This window comes from Eumetopias jubatus, unplaced genomic scaffold (genome assembly GCF_037043125.1).
Source record: "Eumetopias jubatus isolate StellerSeaLion01/CBP00866 unplaced genomic scaffold, mEumJub1_p1.0 scaffold_3, whole genome shotgun sequence".
NCBI lineage: Eukaryota > Metazoa > Chordata > Mammalia > Carnivora > Otariidae > Eumetopias > Eumetopias jubatus.
Window position 1 is genome coordinate 25,816,722 of NW_028274809.1, and position 27,150 is coordinate 25,843,871.

General features: G+C 35.1%; 1 protein-coding gene across 1 annotated transcript in view; it reads left to right on the forward strand.

The window, feature by feature from the left end:
- Positions 1–27,150, forward strand: part of ERBB4 (erb-b2 receptor tyrosine kinase 4) — a 680,938-nt gene that overhangs the window by 472,769 nt on the left and 181,019 nt on the right. The window contains exons 18-20 of the mRNA XM_088021952.1: positions 1,631–1,763; positions 6,451–6,573; positions 9,917–10,015. Coding sequence (XP_087878078.1) covers positions 1,631–1,763; positions 6,451–6,573; positions 9,917–10,015 — 355 coding nt within the window. The remainder of the gene's footprint in view (positions 1–1,630; positions 1,764–6,450; positions 6,574–9,916; positions 10,016–27,150) is intronic.

Consider the following 27,150-nt stretch of genomic DNA (forward strand, 5'->3'; position numbering starts at 1 on the left):
AATCTGGTTGAATTATAGCAACATTCCAGTATGCTATAGTACTTTTGGCTGTCAGGAAACAACCTTTAGGATGAAATACTTCTTAAGGTTTTTCTGTAGCTTTATATGGCAATATAAGAGTCATAATCTTTAAAAGACATGGCTTCATTTATAGAAGTGACACAGATTTTTTCAAGAGCTCTTTAAAATTTAAAATTTTTATTTAGGATCATCCGCTATCATTATTTCTGATGTGTCTTTGAGCAAAAGTTTACTTTGCAAGGGCAAGTAGTTTTTTTTTTTTTTTTTTCTAAAAGAATGTAGCTGTACAGGGTAGATTCTTCTGCAAATAGGAATATAAAGTATAAAATACTTTACTATGGAAAGCACGGACATTCAGGAAGTTCTTTTTTAGTTTTCATTTCTGCCATGGCTTCATGGTCAAATATGTATTAGGTAACACCTATGTGTTTTACTCTGGGCTATTTGCTATGACATATGAAATTAATATACGTCAGGGCTCTGACCACAGAAAGCTCATACATACTATTCTACTCTAGAAAAAGAAGTTAAGACTATAAATACTACTTTTCAGGCAAGGAAAAAATTTATCTTTGAACATAATAAGTGATTAGTTTCAAAATTATATCTTGGGTAACAATGTATTAGAGAAACACTTTAAGAATAGAAATCTCTTGTGAATCTCTTCCAACCCCCTTTTAATGTAATACTTAATGTGTAGACCTCTTTTATGGGTATATGATGCTTCGGCACACTTTTGATAAGCATAATTACTCCTGTCATTATAACTCTGAAAACCTGTCTGACCCAATTCTTTACCTTTTTCCCGCCCTTTGTCCCAGCAGAATTGCCTAGCCAGCATTTGAAACAGCACTTCCAAGACATCTATCTTATTGGTACCCTAATGCTCCAGAGGTGTGGGGTCCATATATCTCCAGACCATGCATTTTTGCTTTAAAGCAGTAGTCCTCAAGATAGGGGGCATGGGCTGGGGGGTGACTTTGGCAGACATTTGACAGTATCTAGAGAAACTGCCGTGACTAGAGGATGGGGTGCTACTGGCATCTAGTGGATGGAGGCTAAGGATGTTGATAAACACCCCAAAATGCATAAGGCAGGCCCCCACAGCAAACAAGTATCCAGCCCAAAATGTCAATAGTGCCACTGTTGAGAAAGCCTACTTTAGAGAAAATGTTGAAAATAATATTATATGCCACAACAATGTTATTAAAATATATTTCCATCTATTTAGAGAAAAAGTAAAATGAAAATAATTTTAAATGCTTGTATATCAACATTTAGGCAGGTGTTCTTCATTCTGTTACCAAGTGTTATTTTGTTGCTGCTGTTGTTGTTGTTGAATGGCATGCTGTGGCCACTCATCTCCAAAGATTAGTTGTATGTGCATGGTTTATTATTTAAAAAACAAAGCAAAACAAAAAGCGGGAATAGTTTTTATTCCCCCTAAAATTTTGTAATGGCTCTAATGCATTTTTTATTTGTATTTCTTCTAACTGACTAGACCTGTGATATGTGGATAATGTATTTATTGCACAACTGCTCTTTTTCTCTCTCTGTCTTGTCTCTCTTCTTACTCTTTTTTTTTCTTCTTTTTCATTCTGGTGGGCAGAACTCCCCTAATTGCAGCGGGAGTCATTGGCGGGCTCTTCATCCTGGTCATCGTGGGTCTAACATTTGCAGTTTATGTTAGAAGGAAGAGCATCAAAAAGAAAAGAGCCTTAAGAAGATTTCTGGAAACAGAGGTGTGGTGTTTATTTGTTCTCCATGTGTTTAGGGACTTTCATTAAGTTTAGAAGGTTTAGATGATACTTGGTTTTTTAATCCAAGTGAAAACTCTGTTCAATTTCCTGCTGAGAGTTTATAGTTCGTAGTATGTTATAGAGTTGATGAAGAGTCAAAGAGTATATAGTAAAAGTAGTCAAGGCAGTTTCATGGCTTAAAGAGGACAAATGGCAGAGGTCAAGAAGATTATCTGATTGAATGACAGATCTTATTGAAAAGACATACCTGTTTCTTTTGGAGGAGGAATCCCACTAGAGTTCTAGGATATTACAGTAGCAGAACTAGAAAACATCTGGGGAGAGAATATCTCAAGAGCAGAACTAGAAAAATGTTAAAAGAATTTTTCTGATTCAAAATAAAGCAAGATAGGCAAGCAATTTATGCTTTAATTAGGGTCATTAAATTGGTAGCCACTGATCTCATTATACCAACAGTGAAAAGCTGAGTTTACAGGATAAACCTTCCTATTGTAATCACACAGACCTTACCACACAATTTACGGGAAGCATTTAATGTTATGCGTGTTAGTTATTGGGAATATGTAAATTATCCACAAATTATTACAATTTCTCTTATATTGCCACACTGAGTTCACTGGCATGCAAGGTGATAGTTTTCACTGTATAGGTTACAGAGGAAAAACAATTACAGAAAACTGCATTGCCAGAACCTTCTCAACTTGCACCTTACCTTCTTTTTCCTGATACGCACATCCAAGGCTGTCTGAACAGCTCAAAGCAATTCTGTACTGAGACTTAGCCTTCTCTGGATCTGTTTTTTTTGTTTTTGTTTGTTTGTTTGTTTGTTTGTTTTTTGCTCATTGTCAGTGTGACAGTTTGACTTTTCCTCTTAACACAGACAGGAATGAGAATATTCATTCATAAATTTTGCAAACTGATAATGAATTAAATTTTAGCTCTCTTCCTCCAAAAGTTGCAACTAGATAGAAGAATCATGTGCAATGTTCTGGAAGCTATTTTAATTCCATGCAGGAGAGAATGTCTAAGAATTGGAGTTGTCTAAAATTAGAACGGGTTGTTTTATCGATAGAGATGTTCAAGCATAAGATAGATAGTCAGTTATATACATGAGAAAAAATAGTAGTAATTTTTACTTGAGCTGGATGCTTACAAAAGATCAACTTGATCATTTTCAACCTTGCACATGTGAATACAAGTTTGGACACAACACATGTGCTGTGCATATTTTCAGTTTAGCAAGGATGCTGGAGGCAGATAGAATTCTCCCTCATGGCCAGCTTGGGGCAGTCGTGGAGAAAATTCTAAGGAGTGAAGTAAATTAGAATTGGAGAGGAACTGAAGGCTTGGGACAGCAGTGGACATTTAGGTGATTGAATAAATAGGAAAGGAATCTGTCCCTTAACCACATGCAAAAAAGTCTCATTGCTATAAAAATAATCATTTTGTTTGTTTTCTTTTTTAATACAGTGCTTTCTAGGAATGTCCTTCAAATTGATATTTCATTACTAAATAAACACATACTGATTGGTTTTAGAAGCAGACTCTATTTTTTATAAAAAGTTATTGCTTACCACTAAATTAGATAATTGTAAAATCCCCATCTTTCTCTCAGTAAAAGTAAATAACTGTGATTTTCTATCATCTAAACAGAAGAGGAATTCTTGAGGATCAACTCAAATCCTTAAATACTAAAACTAGAAATTTGTCTCAGATGTGAAAAACTTGTTAAAGCAAGATATATTGTTGGAATGTACTTAGAGTTAATATGCTTTTCCAGAATCATTGCTCCAGATTGTCTGTCTTCTGTTGCATGCATAAAAGTAGAAAATGTTTTTTTTTTCCCAACATACTCTTACGAGATGCACTGTAAGCTTGATGCTTTGATAGATACTGTGATTAGAAAATGTTAATGGGACATGATCATATCCCTTGAAGAGTGACAGATTCAGTGCCTACAATATGGCAGGCAATGTTCCAAAGTTTTCCAGCTATGCTACATCCCATTTCATCCCTTGACAATCTTCCGTGGAATTATTGCTGTACCTATTTCACAGGTGTGAGATGAGGGGGTAGGAGGGGTCCATCTGCTTTCTCACCTGTAAGTGGCAGCACTAGTGTGCGAACCTACGATTTTAAACTTGACGCTCTTTCTGCCATACTGGCTTGCAAAATGAAACAATGCTTCTTTCAAAGGTATTCTCAAATTCCCGGAAAAATGTGTTTGTATACATTTTGAAGTGATATCTGAGAAAATTGCAGGAGACTAAACATTTCAGGTAGAATTGTGAAGTTTTCAAAATCTGGAATTATGGCATATTATATGCCAAAGCGTATATTTTAAAAGTACATAGCCCCAAAGGCTGAAATCTAGTCCCCAATTTTGCATATGATTTTTATATAATTTGTTATGTGATTTAAAAAATAATTCATCAGTAGGCGCCTGGGTGGCTCAATTGTTAAGTGTCTGCCTTCGGCTCAAGTCATGATCCCAGGGTCCTGGGATCGAGCCTGGCATTGGGCTCCCTGCTCCGGGGGGAGCCTGCTTCTCCCTCTCCCACTCCCCCCTGTTTGTGTTCCCTCTCTTGCTGTCTCTGTCTCTCTCTCTGTGTCAAATAAATAAATAAAATCTTAACAAAAAGAAGGCTTTGCCTTTAAAAAAAAATCATTAAAGTTCCTGATTATATACATACAGTGTGTGTATCAAAATCTACTAAACAAATTCTGCACCGCAGAGTTGGATTCAAATGTAGGAGATGCTCTGATGGAGATTCTTTTTCCCATTTTACAGGGAATTTTGTAATTCTTTCTGAGCTTTATTTTATGTGACTTTATATGCATTTTTAAAAATACAAATTTGAAAATGAAATAGAAGCATATTTGTTGTCACACTTTTAGACAGAGCCCAAATTTATTGATAATTTTATCCTCTTCTCCAAATTCTTGCTTCCTATCGCTACACTTACTTATAATCAAGATTCTGTTCAGCTACTTAAGTAGACCATGATGTTCACAGAAGCATAATAATAAACAAGTCACAGGGTCACAGTGCACTGAGCATTGTAAACAGACACTGTGAAATACTCTGATGGTTTTCAAGACCATTTGAGTAAGAGTTGCCTTTAATTATTTCCTTATGCTGAGAGAGAACAAGCTCTTTGAGTTTAAAGTTTAGTTCCTTTATTTAACTTTAGAAAAAGAAACTTTTGTTTCTCTTACTTGCTTTTTTACCCAAGCATAAATATAAACCTAAAATTTGAACATAAGATACAGACTTTTGGTACCCAGAGCCTCTCTCATATTTACCCTTCATTTTGTTTTGTTTTTTCTCACATAGGCAAGAAATTGGTATACATTCACATACCTTTTCTCTGCTTATTCATCCTCTCTGGCTAAATGGCAAATAAACTGAACATCTAAAATTACCTGAATTTATCCCTTTTGGCCACACCCAGCCCACTTTATGATCTCGTATTTCCCACCCAAATCTCATCCTTCAGACCTGTCCCACCCCCTACTGTATTCTGCTTCATGTCTTCTTCCTCCTTCCTAATGCTGTGTCCAAACTGGTCTTCACAATGGTAATACCCTCCTCCATGTCAATCCATTTTTATTATCTCAAGACCAATTTTATTTATTTTTTAAAGATTGTATGTATGTATGTATGTATTTTAGAGAGAGAGCGCAAGCAGGGGGAGAGGGAGAAGGAGAGAGAGAGAATCCCAAACAGACCACACTGAGCGCAGAGCCCAGAGCCAGGCTCCATCTCAGGACCCTGAGATCATGACCTGAGCCAAAACTAAGAGTTGGAAGTTCAACAGACTGAGCCACCCAGGTGCCCCTCAAGACCAGTTCTGAAGTGTGCCTCCTCCAGGAAGCCAAAACTAGTGAAACTTTCTCGCTGGTGGCTATTTTACCCCTCGGCATACCATAGAATTCACTTAGGATCTAGAATCATTTCATAGAATATTTGATCTGTAAAGTACTCTAGGGCCTTGCTACTTAAAATGTGTTCAAGGACCATCATCATACACAGATATCACCTCAAGTTCTGCAAAAATGCAAATTTCAGCCCCAGCCTTAGACTTATTGAACTAGAATCTGCACTTTAACAAGAACCTCAGGTAATTCAAATGTACATGAAAGTTTTAGAAGCACCGTCCTGGGGCATTGGTATTGTGCTAACTTACTTTCTTCTCTTCTGACGCATTTGTCCTGGCTTCCTAGTTAGATTTTATTTTTCTATGTATCGAGTCTCCTAAAACAAGAAAGAAAATATTGATAGAGTACATGGCCATAACTAAGATCTGAGTCTTAGCTGGAGATACTAAAACTGGAAGGGCTTCAAAAAGTAGGATTGAGAGCCCCTATTAGCCTAAATTTCTTTAAAGTTGGGGGGGTGGTGAGGGGAAATCTCCTAGTTTGGTGTGCCTCAAGGTAGGCACAGTTTTATACTTGTGTTCACGCAGGCAAAAAGCATGAGAAGAGAAAGGATAGACTCTGAGGGAATAGTGATCTGAGTGATCCATACGACAAAAATACTGTTTGTCAAGGAAAGTGTGCTTGTGTGTTTTTCTGTGTGTATGAGAAAGAGAAGCAGGCAGAAGAAGAGGGAGAGACACTGACTGGAATTGAAAGTTATAGAACCTGAATTCTTTTTGTTTTATAGTTGGTAGAACCCTTAACTCCCAGTGGTACGGCGCCCAATCAAGCTCAACTTCGTATTTTGAAAGAAACTGAGCTCAAAAGAGTGAAAGTACTTGGCTCGGGTGCTTTTGGAACAGTTTATAAGGTCAGTAAAAAAATAACCCATACCACCAGTTGTTTTTTGTTTCAGACTTGTCTTAAATAATAGCCAGAGTTATTGCTCTAGCTAACCTAATTTCCTTTTAATATTCAGAGAGGAGAACCTGTATCGTATTGAGAAGTTGCTGCACCAATGAATTCATTCATTTTTATTGAGCAAGCTGGGCTGGAAACTGGCATAGGAAAGCAAGAAACTGTCACAAAGAGCCACAGTATTCACTTTCCATGCCCTTGTGATCTGCTTCTGATAGCATCTCCCTGTTGGCAAATTTTGTCCTTATCTGAAATACACAGCTCTAGCCCGTTCTCCTTCCCCCTACACAGTGCTCCATGGACTCCCAGACGGGCCTGAGCCATATGCCATAACCCTTGCTCTTCTTTCCTTCTGCCGTTTTATCCCCACCTCTCCCCATCAGGATGGCACTGCCTATCTCCTTAGGATCTACACAAATGTGCTGATTTGTTAACAGGATAGGATTAGTTCCTAAACCACTTTTTTGCCTACCTATTAACGGATATAATTTAGCAGAAAATTTTCAGTTTTGATGTCCTTTCCATTATATGCAAACTAAAAAAGTGACTTTATTTGTGAAATTCAGGTTAGATAGAACGGAAGGTGAAATCATGGGTTTCCAATAAGAGAGATATTTTTGGAAAGGCAAAGTTCAGATAATGTCATCTGCATGTTTACTTATTTAGCTTAGTTATAAAACTAATTCAGAGGCCAGGCCTAAGGTTAATTGTGGTGAGATTTATTTTTAATGTAAGTAACAAGTATAAGAAACTCTGCTGGGTTAGTGCTAAATCCTTCTTGTAATGTCCATTGTGACAGTTCCCCAAATTTTACTTTGTGACAGTTTTATATATTTCTTAAAGCTATATGCAAGCCTGCAGTTTTTACAAACATTTCTGTTAAAATAGACTGGATCTTAGAAATATTGCACTTTAAAATGTTCATTTTTTTCCTACTTAAAACAAATATTTATTTAACAAAAAATATTAACAATTAGAATATAAACCTTAATTTTCCATCCTGACTGTTCCAAATATGATTTAATCTCTTTAAAATAAAATTATCTTATTCTAAGGCCAAAATATGGACATTTCTTAATCTTTTAGTATGCATATTTTGTTCAGTTAAACTAAAAATTATTAATTGAGCACCTAATTTGAATAGAAACTATTCTAGACTGGCTTGGTGCTTTCTGGTCTTCAGATTCTTTGTATGTTTGAAGAAATACAACTTATCCTGTTTTTCTATTTATATTATGCTAGAAATGATGGACTTTCATTTCAAAGATAACTCAATTTTGGATTGTTCCTAGCATATAATCAGCCTTTTATTTTAAAGATGGTATTGTCTGGAAAGTGAATTTTATTTTAAATCATGGATACCATTTAGACATTTAATTATAAAGCTTTATAAATGTTTTTGTTATGAACAACTATTTACCTATTGTCCATGAGCACTGTACCTTTACTGAAATTACATGTATTGAAAGTTCCATATGTATGTTTGATTTTTATACTTACAGTGTGTTATGGTTGACCCTAAGTTTTAATTAATACATTAGTTCTTACCAAGGCATATTGCCTTAAACTATAAAGAAGTATCCTTGACCACAGAAATGCAAATTAGCTTAGGTAATTATTTGGTTGATTTTTCTCCTGGTTGGAGATATGCTGTGTTTAAGCATGAAAGATTTGAACCAATACCATGGGTATTAGTGTAGTTGAATTTTTGTCTGGTCAGACCTAGAAAATAATGACTATACTTATTTAAAAAGCAGTACAAATTAATTCACACTGAATTTATATCCTCTTCCAAAAGTATACTTTGGGAATATTTTAACATTCATACTCTATAAAGTAACCCCCCTGTGGTTGCTTTATTGAATAATGGTAAGCCTTTCACTACCCTAGATACCCTCACTAAGAAAATGTAGCCCGTGGATCTTGGGCTTCCCCTCCCCCCATTTCTATATTAATAATTTTTAAAAAATTATACTACAAGGAACTTGGCTTATATTTTTGTATTTGACACATAGATTTCCCTATTCACTTTAAGAAGAACATAACTCTTAAATTCACCTTCTAATGGTTAAAGCCTTTTTTTCTGTATTTTTCTGACTTTTTAATAATTCTTGTGTTTAGGTCTCCTCATATTATTGTAACTTTCAGTAACACAAATATATGATTTAGCATAGAAGTACAAAGTGAAAAACTTTTTTTTTTTTTTTTTACTTTATGACTACAACCAACTGATATTAAGAAAAACTAGAGATATTCTCTTTAGGAATAAGAATTTTCCCCCCTTTCATTTTAATGTTAAAACTGGACTAAGAAGACTTTTTTCGATGTCAGGGCTAATAAATTAAAATTTGAGATTTTCTTCTGTATTTATTTGGGACAATATGCTTTAAAAATTTCTTATATAATTGATGCATCCCCCTATGTCTTATCAAAATTATTGTCCTAAATCAAATGGTTGAATTGTTTACTCCGGAATGTTGTCATTTACCTTAATGTTGTACTTGACTCAAGCTCTATCTACTTTATACTTTCCCAGTGTGTGGATCCTGTTCAGATATTATAATTATATTTTTGTAGGAAAAGAGAACTGGCAATGACCAGTATAGATATTTTATATTCAGAGATAATAAAATTCCTTGAAACACACATATACAATATTTGATAATAAAAACAAATTAATATGTGCTCAGTACTCCCTAGTACTTGCCTTTGAAAACTAATTCTTAAATAATCACCTTAGTAAACTAATTCTTAAATCAATCCAAACTTCAGGAACATGAGAATATGTATTTTTATTTGTTTTAGTTGCAGAATAATTAGATAATATTAAAGCTGAAAAGAACCTCCAACATTACTGAACCCAATCTTCTAAATTACAAATGAGACAATTGAAGATCAAAAATTTGAACAGTGTTCTCCAAGTCTTAAGAAGCTGATATATTGTTCAAATCTAATATTATTGTATCTTATTTCATTTTTGTCTCCATTAAAAGCCTTTTCCACACATACGAATTGACTTTTATAATAGCAATGCTTTATAATATAATAGTAAACACCTTAAAAGCAGAATAAATACATGATTCATCTTCAGATAATGAAAGCGGACAGCAAAGTTGCTAAGTAACTTGTAACATACAACAGGTATTAGATAAATGTTTGTTGACTGAATAAAAGAATATAGAACCTCTAAATTATTTTTTAAGAAATTAATAGATTGAGTGGTTAAATCAAATTTTGTTTCTGGTATAAATTTGTATATCTTCATATAGATTTAATGTGATTTTTTTCCCCCAAAGGGTATTTGGGTACCTGAAGGAGAAACAGTAAAGATTCCTGTGGCTATTAAGATTCTTAATGAAACAACTGGTCCCAAAGCCAATGTGGAGTTCATGGATGTAAGTATAGATAGACACCAGGCAATCTCATTTTTATCCATTATTAATAGACTGCTTTTAGAATAAAAAAAAAAGACTTCACTACTTACAAAATTTCCTCTCTAGAAATGGTATACTCTATAATTAAAACCTTGAGCAGGGGTCAGCAAACTTTTGCTTAAAGGACCAGAGAATAAATAGGCTTTTTGTGCGATGTGGTCTCTGTGGAAACTACTCAAGTCCATCCTTTTAGTAGGTAAGCAGCCATAGACACTTAAAAACAAAACACAAGAATGGGCATGACTGTGTTCCAGTATACTTTATTTATACCAACAAGCTGAAGGCTGAAGGTCTGCAAACCAAATCCTGCTCTCAAGGACTATGTATTTCAGCACTATGCAAAGAAAGGCAAATTGCATTTGGAGTAGGAATGATGATCTGAAAAATTAATTGGGCTGCTTTATTTTATTATCGTTATGGTCTACTTACCAGAAAACATCAATCAAGATTAGTTTCTATAGTAAGTTAGTGTTAAATTTAAATTAGGAACCTACCTAAGTCAGACAATTACCAATTGAAATTTACTTTTTTTCTAGTTCAAATTCAGAAGACAAACCTTATGGGTAATAAGTTCCAACTATAGAGAAATAAGAGAGTTCTGAAGAATAAAAATACTTTATAAGGTCAATCAGAACTTTAAGATTTCCCCTAGCAAAAATTGTAGATTGAGCTGTTCAGCAAATTTCAGAAGGTAGGACAGATAAAATATCTATGTAGTATGCTGTTATTTTTTTTCACATTCAACACAAGGTGTCTTGCCAGGGGTTCTATCAAAGACCCATATAGATACTCTTTCTCGTTTAGCATAATGTCTTCAATAATAAGAATGATTTTGATTTTCAAATGACCTTCATATGAAAGATGATGCAAGCATATGCACTTTAAATATGGATTGCTATGTATTTCTACACAGTTTCTCTCGTAAGCTCTTTTGTAAGTTGATGGTGGATAATTTACTTGTGTAAAATGCTTACTCTCTTATATAGGGCTGCTTTTAGTTCAGCAACGTATTGGTTATTAGATAATAGGGCTGATAATTAACTGGTACAAACCAGCTGCTCTGATCAGTTGGTCCTGCACCTTACCAGTTGCTAAATATTTTGAATACCACCCTTACTTATCTACCAACACCTGACAGATACTGAATCCAGTAACTAAATGGTGTTTCCTTCTGTAGGTGCCTAAAAGTTCTGACACTCTGCAGCTACATGTCCTGGCTCATGTAGTAAAATGTAAAACTGAAGTCTTTTTCAGTGATGTCACAATCAATTTGATCTTGATTATAGGTATATAGTTGTGAAGGGAATTTTCTAAGTAAAAATAATGAAGAAAAGGACAATGAATATATATATATATGTATATATACATATACATATAAACAGTGTATGTATATGTAATATATATATACATATAAACAGTGTATGCTAATATGTAAAACTGATTAAAAAAAAAAAAAAAAGATCTTGACCAGCCTAGACTGCAGCCAAAGCTGCACAAGATGCTAAGAATGCTAAGAATGCTAATAATCTCTGCTGGAGGCTTGGACAGCCATTTTTGTCATATTTCCATGGAAACAGACTGGCAAAAAGGGGTTAAGAGGCTACAAAATAATCACCTAAGAAAGAAGCTCTAAAAGCTTCATCATGATTTTGAATGATAATTTGAAAGCTCCTAACCCCATCCAATTTTTTTTTTTCCTGATCTGAAGTCTATTCCCATGGAAACAGGAGTGGGGATGGCAGCTTGAAATCTTAGAATCTACTGAATTTTAGATGAGGCTCTGATTGAGCCATGAAAGGGGTCATTTTCCTAAATGGTTGATAAATCTGGTGACCAACAGACTCCAAACAGTATGTTCTTTTTAAAAGTTAAAAAAATATTAAGGAAAATATTTTGACTGAGCTTCTCTTACCTCGTGGATAGATGCTAGAAGATTAATAGATTGGTAGACTGCTATTGGCAATTTCAATAAATCCTAAGCAGAAACACCTCTTACTATTTTCAGAACTTCTTTCAAAAAACATTAGTATGGCATCACAGTAATTAAAATACAGTTGCACTGGCAAAATTAATGATAAATTCAGTATTTTAAACAGGCTGGTGTAATTTTAATACAAAATTACCTACATTTCATACCAACACTTTTAGCTCATCTACTATATGTATAAATCATTATAAGTAATTAAATAACATATCAAACTGCAACAAAAAGCTTCATGTATGCAAATTTATTTGTAATTTGGACCTAAGAATTAAGTTGAAGTTGCTAATATTCCCAAGGTTATTAAGATACAAGTCTTATTTGACATATCTCTTAGTTTGGGTTCTTCCATAAGGTAGAGTATTCCAAGTTTAAGTTTCAAACTAAAATAACATCTACTGCAATCATGCTACCTGTCTCTTTTGCAAACTAGAGTATGTATATATTTGTTTATATGCAAATGTTTTATACCATTTTAAAGAAAGAAAATAAAGCTTCTGAAGATAATAGAAACTGCATACTCTTATTAAACATTAGATCTCTTTGCCCCACCCTATCCCACAGCATGCAACTTTATACTTGGGGTAGAATATTCTCCTACTACTACTAAGTTTATTAGATGTAGCTATGTGTTACTGGTTATTTTAACAAATGACAAAATTCAACAACTTAAAAATCACTAAACCCAATATTTCTATTGATATCCAGGGGCACAGGAGATGACTTTTATGTTTTCTTAGAATTTTACCATAGGCAAAAATAAATAAGGAACAATTTGTGTTCTATTAAATGCTATGCTAAAAGTAGGAGAGGAGAATTTGGTCACAAGGCTGTAACTCAACTCACCTGAATATGTCTAATGGATTCATAATGACAATAATAACACACAGCTACTGAATGGCCAGTATGTCCTTAATTCCAATAAAGGAAGATCACATTGGACAACATTAAGAAAATGGTCCTAAAGGTCCACCTTCTTAAGAAAAATATCTACATTTATACACACTTCTAGTTTTTGTTTCAAATAGCACCATTTCATTGGAAGAACACAGGGTTTTTGTTTTGTTTTGTCTTGTTGTCTTTTGTGTTTTGTTTTGTTTTTATCCTTCAAATGGTATAGAATACATACTTAAAAAATGTGGCTTTTGAGCAAGATTCCTGGAATTGGGGACCATGGTCTGGTCAAATCAGACAGACTCCAGTTTGTCTGAATTTCTACTACTCTTGCTTTGTTGTTGTTGTTGTTTTTCTCTGATATTTAAGCCCACTATCACTTGACGTTATTCTATATGCCTTGGAAGTGTATATGTATTTAAATGTTTTATTAATTTATTTGTTTTCTTAAAAAAATCTTGAGATGAAAAAAATATAATTATCCTAAATTCCAGTGACTGAATATAATACTTCAGCTTAGTGCTTCAGTTTGTTGGCTTTAGCGTCAGCTTCCCCACACCAAATCAACCACCTAGTTCCCAGAAAGGTGCTCCAAGGAAATGTTTCAAATCGCCCAGACTTACTGTTTAAATAGTTGTATTTTTAGTAAAAGAAGAACTTGTTGCCCTCTCCCTATACAATGGGAAAATTTATTTATCTTACACAATTATTTTACTATTTTCAGAAGAAATGTCCATGTGAATTGCGCTTACCTGTTGCTCTTCATTGTACTGCCTTTATGATATTCAATGACTTTTTTTATTGTATTAATTCATTTTTTTTTTTTGAGAGAGAGAGAGAGAGGGAGAGAGAAAGTGAGCCAGCATGTGAGCAGTCAGAGAGGGGCAGAGGGAGAGGAGAGAGAATCCTAAGCAGGCTCCATGCTCAGCTCAGTGCAGAGCCAGATGTGGGGCTCGATCTCATGACCATGAGATCACGACCATGAGATCATGACCTGAGCAGAAACCAAGAGTCAGATGCTTAACTGACTGAGCCACCCAGGTGCCCCCATGATATTCAGTGTCTTAATAAGAGTTGTTCCAACTCTAATTGATATGATATTAATGGAGTGAGACCAAATAATTTATTAATAGAGTTTATATTTTCTCTCAGATTATAGCAGACTTACAAAATTATTTGACAAGATGTTTTGTTCAATAACATTAACTTCACATTATAAAAATAACGTTTTTTATGCCTATGAGTTCACAGAGCTAACAGTAACTCTTAGCTAGATCCTGTAACATACTAATAGTGAATTTTTAAAAATTCATATAATTTAATCCAATGATATCTTTAGGTCTTACACATTTTGCTCATTTGCATACATGAATACAATTAATCAATTTCAGAGGTAAAAATAAAATACAAAATTCCTTTTTTTAAAAAGCCCATTAATGGGGCACCTGGGTGGCTCAGTTGGTTAAGCGACTGCCTTCGGCTCAGGTCATGATCCTGGAGTCCCGGGATCGAGTCCCGCATCAGGCTCCCTGCTCGGCAGGGAGTCTGCTTCTCCCTCTGACCCTCTTCCCTCTCGTACTTTCTATCTCTCATTCTCTCTCTCTCAAATAAATACATAAAACCTTTAAAAAATAAATAAAGAAAAATGTTTAAAAAAATAAAATAAAAAGCCCATTACTTAGAAGTCAAAGAATTCTATACCACTGCCATGATCTTGAGAAGTCAGTTATAAACAACTCTTTTTTCCTTAAGAGAAATTATAGCTAAAATAAGGAAAGTTTTGGGTAGTTACTTTGCTTTTAAAAATCAAACAATATCTTCAAAAAGAGGTTCTATAAACGCCATTAGAAACAGAAATTAGTCTTTCTAACCTCTCCTAAAAAGAAAAGAAAAGGAAGGAAAAGAAAAGACAAGTTAAGAAAAAAGAAATTTACCAGTAAGTGAAGTAAATCATTTCTGTTAGAGTTTATTCCATTAAGCCTTGTTTATGTCCTGTTAACTGTATAGAACTTGATTAGAAACGGCATCACATCTGAAATCACGATTTCAAACACCCCATCCTCCAACCACATTCTCCTGCCCCTCTGGTTCTTTTCCTATTGTACATACTTGAGGAACTTTTTACTCTTTTAGACATCACTCATATATCTTTTTTTTTAAAGATTTTATTTATTTATTTGAGAGAGAGAGAATGAGAGATAGAGAGCACGAGAGGGAAGAGGGTCAGAGGGAGAAGCAGACTCCCTGCTGAGCAGGGAGCCCGATGTGGGACTCGATCCCCGGACTCCAGGATCATGACCTGAGCCGAAGGCAGTCGCTTAACCAACTGAGCCACCCAGGCACCCACTCATATATCAACTCTTCTGTTTCTCACTGCCTCTCAGCTGCCCCTTCCCTCACATCCCTCCTCAAACAAGTTGGATTTATGGCTCACCGTTATAATCCCAGTCTTTCAAAAATCTTCAACTTTCTTGCTTCTCAAAATTATGCTGGCATTAAACAATTCTGGAAATACTGAAATTTCTCAGTGCCACGGTCTAGACCTCTTTTCAATTTGCGTATTATCCCTAAATTTTCTCACTGGAATACCACATTTCATCTCTAGTGTATTTTCTGATTCTGACCTCATCTTCATCCTTGATATCTCCCATTTGAAATCTCAGGGGCATCTCAAGTTTAACACATTCAAAATGTACCTTTACACCTTCTCTTCTAAATCTCTTCTACATTCTCTCTTACCCATGTGAATAATTTGTATATCTATCCACCCTATTGTACCTATCAGAAATTCGGGATTTGTCCTTGAATGTCACAATCCCTCAAACTCCCCACTACCAATTCAAGAGCAAATGCTTTGATTCTATGCCAAAAACACATCTGGAGAGCATCCTCTTATATTTATTCTCCACTGCTGCCACCTTCAACCAAGCCATCGACTTCTTCAGCTTGAACTATGAGAATGGCCTCTAGTTTGATCTCCTTAGTTTTTAACACAAGTCTTGAATTGTGTTATTCCTCTGCATAAAAACTCTCAGTGGCTTCACTCAAGCAAAATACTAAATCCTTGGGGCGCCTGGGTGGCTCAGTTGGTTAAGCGACTGCCTTCGGCTCAGGTCATGATCCTGGAGTCCCGGGATCAAGTCCCGCATCGGGCTCCCTGCTCGGCGGGGAGTCTGCTTCTCCCTCTGACCCTCTTCCCTCTCGTGCTTTCTATCTCTCATTCTCTCTCTCTCAAATAAATAAATAAAAAATCTTTAAAAAATACTAAATCCTTGCTTCCTGAGCTCCTCATTACTTTTCCAGTCTTCATTTCTCTTCATTGACTTTCTTTCTACTCCTTACAAGCCAAGTAAGACAATGCCTTTGCCTAGAGTGTCCTTCTTCCAGTTACACCTGATGAACTGTCAATCATCCTCATTTTGTCAGCTTAAGCATACTTCCTCAAAGATTGCTTTCCTGACCCCTTAATCCATATTATAACCTACTAACAGCACTTAGAAATTTTCCTTTGTGCATCAGTCATGATAGATTATTACACAATTATTTGAGCTAGTTATTATTGTAGAAGCTCTCAGAATGTCTTATCTTTATTTGACATATTGTACTTGGATCATTTTCCTTAAATATTTATAATGCTCATCTCTGATTTATTTCTACAAACTCAAATTTAGTAGCTGTCTTGAATCCAGAGTAACAATATGTCTCTGAAAAATAGACCTTCCATATTGACTCTGTAAGTAGGACTCAGTGTACTCTCTGAAAGCCCTTTAAGAAGGAAAACCCTGGGGTGCCTGGGTGGCTCCATCAGTTAGGTGTCTACCTTCAGCTCAGGTCATGATCCCAGCGTCCTGGGATCTAGCCCCACCTCAGGCTCCCTGCTCAGCGAGGAGCCTGCTTCTCCCGCTCCTGCTCCCCCTGCTTGTGCTCTCTCTCTTTCTCTCTCTCTATGTCAGATAAATAAATAAAATCTTAAAAAAAAAAAAAGAAGGAAAACACTGTAGACTTCTGATGCTTGCAGGAGGCCAGTAACCTCCCCTAGTGGGAACCGTTTGAATGCTTCTCTGCAAATGTTTCCATTATATATGGGCTGGTAGACTAGGTTTCATTTTTACCTTCTTCTTAATCTTGAGTTCCTGAAATTTTATGTAGTGGTTTTGGATAGTGTTTGCTTCTCCCCGCCAGTCCCACCCTTGTCTCTTGCCTATTTAGATCTATTCCAATAGGAGTAAGGATGCGGATGGGATCCTGTATGAAAAGGGGTTCTATTTTATCACAGATTTTGGCAAAAATAAATAATAAAAATAATTGGCTGCAGTCATAAAACATTGCTGGTATCAGTTATCTGAATTTAGTAGATATTCTAAAACTTAAGCTTTGAATATTGTCTTAGGGGGTACTAAAATGTTTGAAAATAGGCAACATACTTGACAAATTTTACATTCTCACAGGCTTAATTTTTCTCTTGAAGCACCTAAAAGAGACTACCTAAAACCAAAACAAGTTTCTCCCTGTAAGATGAGTCTTCTCTGTAAGATGTAACTTAATACGTTTTCTGCTTCTGTTTTTCCAAAGCATTTCTTGGATTTGTGTGCATGAGAGGCCATTTCTCAAGAGCACATAGTCTACTGTACCAATACTTAAATTTGATGAATGAAAATTAGGAGTCTGTCAAAGGCATTAGTTTTCCATATTGTAGGTATTTTCCAGCTTTGTCAACTCTACAGTTTGGTGAATTTCATAAATCATTAGGGGATGGATGTATTGCTGTGCCACCAGAGAAATAGAAGAGAATTAACACTGATCATGTGCAGTTTCTGACTCCAGTCTGAATGGTATTTGCTAATTAAAATGGCTTAGGAAGAATCCTCACTCAGTTTGACTGCAACAGTAGGAAGAGCTGTTTATAATATAAAGCTTGTTGCTAAAATTGAAGTAGAAAGCTCTTGCCCACAGGGCAAGCATAGACCGGGAAATAGAATTCCCAAAAACGTAGCAAATAATTTCGGACTTATCAAACCTTGATATGGATGGTTTGGTTAATGCTTAATGCTCTGTTTACAGATTCAAGGATACAAAATATTGTTTCTGCTAGAGGAAGGGACCACCTGAATAAAATCCTGGTTTACATTATGTGGCATAAGGTGATTTCAGTTATTCTTATACCAGTGATTTGATTCAGGAAATGAAGGCTTAATGTGCTGGGATATTTTCAATAGCACACACACACACACATATGTGTATCTACATAGTGGAGTGAATATATATTAATATTATATATTATTATATAGTATAAATACTTTTATAATTATATTATTAATATAAATAAATTATAAGTAGTATCTGTACTGTAAATACATATATTTCAATCTCATCATTACCAGTTTGCATAAGATGATTACCATAGAATCTCTATTTCTTTAACCCTGTTAAAACAATGAGTTGTTCTATACATACTACATAAACAGCTCAATTTTTTCCCAGTAAAAATAAAAATATCAAGATATTGTTTTGAACATTTCTTTTTTTTTTTAAGCTATTATTTATTTATTTGACGGAGAGACACAACAAGAGAGGGAACACAAGCAGGGGGAGAGGGGCAGAGGCAGAGGAAGAGCAAGAAGCAGACTCTCCAAAGAGCAGGGAGCCCGATGCGGGGCTCGATCCCAGGACCCTGGGATCATGACCTGAGCCAAAGGCAGACAGTTAATGACTGAGCCACCCAGGTGCCCCTGTTTTGAACATTTCTGAATGCTGCTGCAGCTCCTGCAAAGCCATGTTTTTGTTCTCATATCTTGCAGTTGTTGTATAGGTGGGCACAGTGTGATTAGAAATAAGAATGAGCACCTCTCGGAGGTAGTAAAATTATGAGACTGGTTTGTCACAAAAATAAGCAATCAGTGAGGGCTCTTTCTCTCAAAACTAAAAAGCTTACAGTTTTCCACAGTGATTGTAGCCACTGTAGTTTTATCTAGGATTTTGATCCACTTACAAATTTAATCTAACTCTCGGAACTTAAATGTTCCATTATCTGTTAGAAAATAATTAGAAGCTGCAAGCAGAAGTCTGCATACACAGAGTTCCTTGGGAGTCCCTAAGCTCCTGGAAGCAAGGCATTTGATGGATACTGGTCAGCTGATATTGGACCAGCAGCTAATAATAGCAGGAAATGCTGCTTAGCTAGGTGAGAAAGTTAACTTGGAGAAAATGAAAATGAAACATTTGGGATTTATGGTCAGAAATAAATTTCTCTTTTTTATTTGTTTCCTGGTAAGAAAATAGCCAAGGAAGCCAGTTCTTTTTTTTTCTTTTTTTTTTTTTTTGATAAGTTATAATTAACATCTAAGGGCCCACTTGATCTCAACCATATTCGCTGTAATTTCCTTGCATCCTCACAAAGAACTTTTAGTGAATTAGGAATATGTTTGATATAATGCATACAAATAATAGGTGAATCTGACCAATAAATTAAAAATTGTCTGCTTTAGCAAGCATGTGGTAAATTAACCATAGAAAACATGTATAAGCTTTTTGGGAGGGTTTCAGACACAAGGGGTTTGAGTACAAAGCCAGAAAAATACTTTCCTTTTGTGAGTAAAGTAATGAGCCAAGTCCGTTTAAAATGAAAAATAAGTTAATTTCAAAATGACGATGGCTCATTCACTTAATGAACATGTCACTATACTCTCATTAATGAAAAAGTATTTTATTCTTTTGCAGAGAGATGCTTCAAAATACAATATTCTCTAGTTTTTCCATGTACTGTTGGCTTAAAAAACAGTGGATTTCAACCTACATTACTCTATTTTCTCTAATTTTCTACTAAATTTATTAAGCATGTAGTAAGGTAAAACACCTAAAGCCTGTGTGTTATTTTTGCATCCCCAGCAAGGTTGTTGATATCTTTTGATTAATAGCTACTTTGTAACTCCCATAATACCCACTTACTAAGTAGTAAGATTTTAGTAAATATTTATTTTTATTTATTTATTTATTTATTTATTTATTTATTTTTTTTTAGTAAATATTTATTTTTAGTCTGGAGGGTTGGATATACTTACTTCATTTGTTTTTTAATAGACTTTTATGGAGTGCCTACTATGCACAAAGTCCCATGCCATCTTTGTACTCTAGGGATTATAAAGATCACTATCATGGCATAGCTTTAAACTTGGTGAGATTTGTCTGGTAACATTCAATTGATAAAACAATGTTTTATGAGGATGGAACAGAGGAAGTATGATAGGAGACTAGTAGAAGAAAATACTATCATTAATGGTGGGTGGATTTAAGGATCTTTTAAACTCTTCAGTGATGCAGGAATACCAGTTATTTGGCCATGCAATTTATCTGGTTGCATTTGTTTAAAACGCATGCATTTTGAAGATTTTATTTTATTTATTTATTAGAGAGAGCATAAGCAGGGTGGCGGGGGAAGCAGCAGAAGGAGAGGGAGAAGCAGGCTCCCTTCTGAGCAGAGCCTGATGTGGGGCTCTATCCCAGGACCCTGGGATCATGACATGAACCAGAGGCAGAGGCTTAACCAACTGAGCCACCCAGGTGCCTCTAAAATGCATGCATTTTAGAAAAAAATTGACGCTTGTTTCAGTTTATTTTTATCCTTATCTTATTTTTGCCATTTGTATTTCATAGATTTATTTTTACATATTTTATGCCATATATACATGTGTTTATATGTATATATATTAACCATCTTGTATGTGATGGTGGGGTTTGTTGGTTTGTTGGTGTGGAATCTGCTTTAAGTCAGGAGAGGGTAAGTACAAATATATTCCTATAACTTACTTAACACTAACTCCCTTGAAGTATAATATTAAAGTTTAACACAGTTTTCAGATGTAGGTGCACATTTAAACCCTGAAATTTCTTGTTTCAAATATGTTTATTTTAAAAATATTTATAAATATTATATTTCTATTTTACTTGAAAACAAGAACTTGTTAGTTTCCATTTTAATGTGATTGTTAGTTGTGGGGATTAATTTATTGAGAATATTTGCCTATAGGGGCTCAGTCATTGGGTGTCTGCCTTCGGCTTGGGTCATGATCCCAGGGTCCTGGGATCGAGCCCCGCATCGGGCTCCCTGCTCAGCAGGGAGTCTGCTTCTCCCTCTCCCACTCCCCCTGCTTGTGTTCCTGCTCTTGCTGTCTCTCTCTCTGTCAGATAAAGAAATAAAATCTAAAAAAAAAAAAAGAATATTTGCCTATAAATGCTGGCCACCCAAAAGAATGCCACAAATTCTCTCTTATTTTATTGGGTTTAGGTATAAATATACTTTGAAAAGGTTCCATTCTTTTTTTACACTCGTATACCCAATTAACTCTCAAATAATGTCCATGACAACATTTTCAGTTAATCTTTATATTTTTGAAAGCTATGGAATAATACCAACAGATTCATTAAAGATAAATCAACTCTTCTGCTTAATAATCTAATTGTCATTGAAGGTAACTGCCTGTTGAAAAAAGCATTGCCATTTTAAAACAACATTCATTCTCTTTCCTCCTCATCAAGTTGTATTCTCTTATAATATCTATATATCCCTTTAGTAATTTTTTTTGTTACAGTAAATCTGTATTTATGTATATCACAGACATTTGTAACTGTTAAGAAAATAACATTCTTATTTACCACTGGATATGAAGATATTTATAAACAGTGTGTGTAATTGTGTTGGCAGAGTTTTCTGACTGAAAATGAGTACAGGACTTTCATATTAAAGCATGAAGTCTTTCCACTCCTTCTGAAGTAAACAGAATTGCTATTAACAGACTATCATCCCTTCACTTAATGCTTTAGCTGTAGTCCAGTGGAAATTAACCGCCACCATCTACATCAAAAAATATCCAATTTAAAGATATAAGTTAGAACTGCAGCAGGGCATATGTTGTGGTAAGATGGGCGGTGGATGGGAATTCCTCAATTTCCCTAATGTGATCCATTTGAAATTACTATGAAGTCTGGAAAGACCCTGATCCCCAGGTATTCTTTCATAGTTTTCTTCCTCTGTAGGCAGAACAATACACCATTTCCTAGTGTAAGTGAAGATGAAGTACAGAACATTTCTCCAGTAAATTTAATTTTATCTCTTTACAAGGCTCATGCATCATGGCCCATTTTCAATCAATAAATTATTTTCTCCCTTTTAGATTTAGACTTTGATTAGCTTGAACTTCTTAAAGCAGTATCAGAAAAACAAAAAAGAAACAATTTATGTAAAATCTGTGAATTGTGATCCAGGTATATTGAATACATTTTCTTCTATTCATCATGGTAATAAAGCAACCAAGACCAGCAAAGTATATTTTGGCACACAGACTTGCATAATTAATGCCAACTTTTCATAATAAGATGAAAACTTATGTTTAAGAACTTCCTATTATTTAAGGATTTTTTTCTGCAATGTCTCTTTTCCCATTAACAGTTCAAATAGATACAGTGATGTTTCAATTTCTAAAGGGTAATTCATATGCCAGATTATTATTATGTGGATAGTAAATGAAGGTTTTTAGGAGTCTGTTAATAATACAAGATATTATTTTCATCACCTTAAATGAAATGCTTTTCAAAGAAACTACTGTTGGTTCAAGGTTAGCAATCAGCCAATCAACACTTGATGAAAGACAGTTCGAATATTTAAGTCAACCAACCAGTCTGTTTAAAATATGTGTTTGCCAGCTAAGCCATTTTTGAAGCATGGTCCTATATTATCTAACTGTCCTTTTGGTGATGAGATATTACATTACAAGGTCTCTTTGTGCTATGAGGTTGATAAGGCTGAATGTGAACACTGGCATACAACTAAACTATTTGACTTACAAATCAGCATTAGAGCATAAAGTATTCAGGAACAAGGGACCTTGGCGGACTACTAAGTGATATTTATCATTTGGATTTCTCCTTCTCAAGTGCTTAAATTTAGGAACATGTCAGTGTTTGTTAGGGTATAGTGGCATAATCTCAAGGTAAAATTCACCTGTAAGTAAGTACAAAATTAGTTTCACCATTATATATATATATATATATATAACATCATTAAGATTTGGAGAAATCCCATGAACCACTATAAGCCAACTGTCAAATCATGTTTCTCTCTCGGGGTGTTGATTACTATATAACACTTTAGGGAGAGTCATGACATACTTTCATTTTATCCCTGATAACTGGCATTTTTAATTTGCCATCACAACATCGATTGACCTATGCATTCACCTACGAGACTCCATCTATGGTTTGTCAAGGAGAAAACATAAAATGTTAAAAACTAAGGATAGTTTAAGAATGTAGAAAGAAATAATTTATAAATGTGAGATTCAGTAATAGTTAGTTCACTCCAAAAAGTAAATTAAATAAACCCACTTAAATAATAATGTCAATCTATGGAACCCAAGTGGCAGGAAACTGCTGTATTTCAAGAATGACTAGGACTAAGACATTAAAGGCTGTAAGGATCCACAGAGACATCTCTCTTCTCAGCTTTTACCCAACTTGTGTGAAGTGCCCTGCTAACCCCTCGTCTGAAGAGCAGAGTTTAGGAAAAAGCTTCTCTTTGGCCTGTCTTGGGAGAGTGCCTGTCCCTGGATCAAATGAGAGGTAGAATCCCACTGTTTATGTGGCTGTTAATGGCCCAGCAGTTTTACCATATACTTTGAATAAGCGCTAAGATTCATAAAAGGGAGAGGGGAAACTAGAGAGGTGAACCAATAGGTGACTGCTAAAAACAGTTAATACTTTTGGTTCAGCCGATAAACCAGAGAAATTTTTATTTCAAACTGCATGGCCTCATTTTTTTTTCTTTGCTTTCCTTTTTTTTTCTTTTTCTTTTATAATTCACTTTTCTCTTTTAGTGGGAAATTTTCATGAGATATTTTCCCCAGCTTTTTAATCAAAGTAGTATATAGAAATAGAAATAGAAACAGACATGTAATATCTATCTATCTATCTATCTATAGTACATAGCACTATCAGCTTATGTTAAAAAAATCTAGGCTTCTTGTGCTCTTATGCTACTGACTGTTCTGTTGGGTCTTTTCAGAGATAACTTTATTAGCTGCACTCCCTAGTATTTCCCTCCGCATTCCTAAAAATATGCTTCTACTGCCATTTCTTAATTGTATCAATTTTAGATAAAATCTATTGGCTATTTAATATGGAAAATGAAGACAGCATTCTCAGATCCTTTTTTACACTTCTTTCACTTATATTCCCTATGTAATATTTATGTCACAATTTCAAATTATATTGATAATTTAGGGTTTTTTTCAGAATTATTACTATAAAGGTGTTGCTGATAATTATTTCACTAAGAATTTTTTTTCTAAGCATTCTATATATCTACCTCTAATTCTTCCCAAACTTCAGTTTTTTGTTTGTTTGTTTGTTTTCCTTTTTCTCTCTTACTGGGAGAAATCCTTCCTTAAAAACTTCACTCTCATGTTCCAGTCTGGACTGGGAATGTCCAGGTTAAAGACCCAGCTGTGATTCTGGGCCCTCTCTTCCTCATCATCTAGAATCTCCCTTTGCTTTGCAACTCAGTTGTATCCTTTAGTTTCTTGATACAGTATCTCTCTCCTTCTTGGTTTAGTATTTCATTTTAGTATTTCATATAAAGAATTATTAACTGTAACAAAAAGTTATAGAGAAACTCTGTGTGGTACCTAGGACTGAAGGAGAATACCCAAGGAAGGGTAATTCCTAATTCCTAATTCCTGTTTTTCCCTTTTCAATATTTGACTATTTTTTTTTCTGCTATTCCCAAGATTTCCAAATGATGAATGTTAGGCTTTTTTTTTTTTTTCTTCATTCATTGTGCTGAGCTCTTTAAGGACCCTTAGAATTTAGAAACTTAGCTCTGTTAGTTTGGGAACTTTTTTTTCTCATGGCATCTTTAATAATATTATCTGGCTTGTTCTTGTCTTCCTTCTGGGATTCTTATTAGTCAGTTGTAGACCTTCTGGATTGGTTCTCTAATTTTTAAATGTTATGTCTTGGATTTTCCAAGTTTATATATTTTTCCTTATTTTTCTGAGGATTTTCTTGACCTTTTCTTCCAAATTGTTTTTTAAGAAATATAACGTGTTATACTTTTAATTTCCAAAAGATGTTTTTGTTTCTCCTATCTCTGAAAAACAAACAAAAAACAAACCAAACCAAACAAGAAACCCTGTGTTCTTGGTTGATGAATACAATATATGTTTTTGTGCGTCTTAGGGTCTTAATTTTTTTTCATGTTTTCCTTTGTTTCCTGACTTGTCTCTTCCCTCCAGGTTCTTCTTTTCTTTCAGTTTCTTTTTTTTTTTTAAGATTTTATTTATTTATTTGAGAGAGAGAGAATGAGAGATAGAGAGCACGAGAGGGAAAAGGGTCAGAGGGAGAAGCAGACTCCCTGCTGAGCAGGGAGCCCGATGCGGGACTCGATCCCGGGACTCCAGGGTCATGACCTGAGCCGAAGGCAGTCGCTTAACCAACTGAGCCACCCAGGCGCCCCTTTCTTTCAGTTTCTTTGAATGGGCTTTGGCTTTAGAACTAAAGGTTTTCCACAATATCTGTTATCTTAGTCCATTTGGGCTGTTATAACTGTGTATCATAGACTGGGAAGCTTATAGGTAAAGAAAAAATTTCCCACAGTTCTAGAGGCTGAAAAATCCAAGATCAAGTTACTGAAGTGGTTTGAAGTGTTGGGGGTTCTGGACCACTTTGGTCCAGAAAAGTGGTTTTATTAAAGCGGGGACAGGACACGTGGGCAGGAATTGCCACGCTGTGGTTGTGAAGAGTGATTAATTATGTAAGATTTTCTATCCTATGCAGGGGAGAGTGATGTTAGGGCTCCAGGAAATTGAGTCTATAGGTTTCTGGAGATTGCTTTTTTTTTCCTTGTTAGTCATTAAGATAGTTGCAAACTGATGGAGACTCGTGTCCTGCATAACTCTGATCTGTATCCATTAACCATTTGTTTTTCCTTTTCCTTTGTTCTAGGGCAGGCAGGAGTGCCTGAGGACTGTCACATAAATCCCACCTAGTTTGTGTGTTGGGCGGGGAGAGGTAGTTGCAGGGTGTTAGCTTGTGCTCTGCCCTCAGCTTGCCTTCTGCTCCCTCATCAGCATTGCCTTGGTGTCTGATGAAAGCCTGTTTCCTGGTTCGTAGACAGCTCTTTTTTTGTGTCCTCACATGGCAGAAAGGATGAGGGGGCTCTCTGAAGTTTCTTGGAAGGGCACTAATTTATTCCTTCATGAGAGCTCTACACTTATTACATAGTCATCTACCAAAAGCCCCACACCCTAATACCTAATCTTGCTTTGGGAGTTAAGAGTTCAACATAAGAATACTGGGAGACACAAACATTTATTCTGTAGCATCTGGTGATGTGAGCTTTACTGGGAGCGAGGCTATGACCATTTGTTTGAGTTACCCACTATGGGGTCATTTACCTTTTCAGAGAGAATCTACCATTATACAACTGTCTGTAGATTTTTGGAGATGATTACAATGAGTTCTGTTCACTATGTAGACTTTAAAGCCAAAATAAGAAAAATAGAGAAATTTTTTCTTCTTCTTTTTTTTTAAAGTAAATTTCCTCTCTCCCCCAATCTCTATTGTGTCCGGTGTCTTAAAATGTAATGCTTTTTTGGTTCAACTTCTCTATTTAAAAACTTTAGTTTCTTGCTAGGATAAAGAAGAGCTGTAACCTGCTACTCTGGATAAGAAGAAGACCAGAGAATCTAATTGTTCTTTATACAAATTTTGAATATTATTTCTGATTTCAACTCCACCTTTCACCTTCACCATCCGTTGTACTAACTGTCTCCGGTTTCGATACCCTTTCTGGGTTTTGCTGAATGAATTGGCTTTCATATTATTGACATCTCCCTTTGTAGACACTTTTTTTTTTTTGCTTTCTTGCTTTTGCTACCTCCATGTCCCTGAACTTTGTTGACATTTGTTCAGTTGTTTTTGTTCCTCTCCCATTCTCTTTGTTTTGGGGATTTGTATCTTTTTAAAATCTTCACTCTTATTTTAGTGGCATCTTGGGAAAGAGCAGAGAAAATGTATGTACTTAATCTATTATAATAAAATGGAAGTCCTGAAAGACATTTAAATCTAAAAATCCTAGAAGAGTTCCTTCTGTGTTTCTCTTTTTTTAAAAATAGGTTTTATTAAAGTTAAAGTAAAGAATATATACCCTTTACTTTCATCCATGTAATAA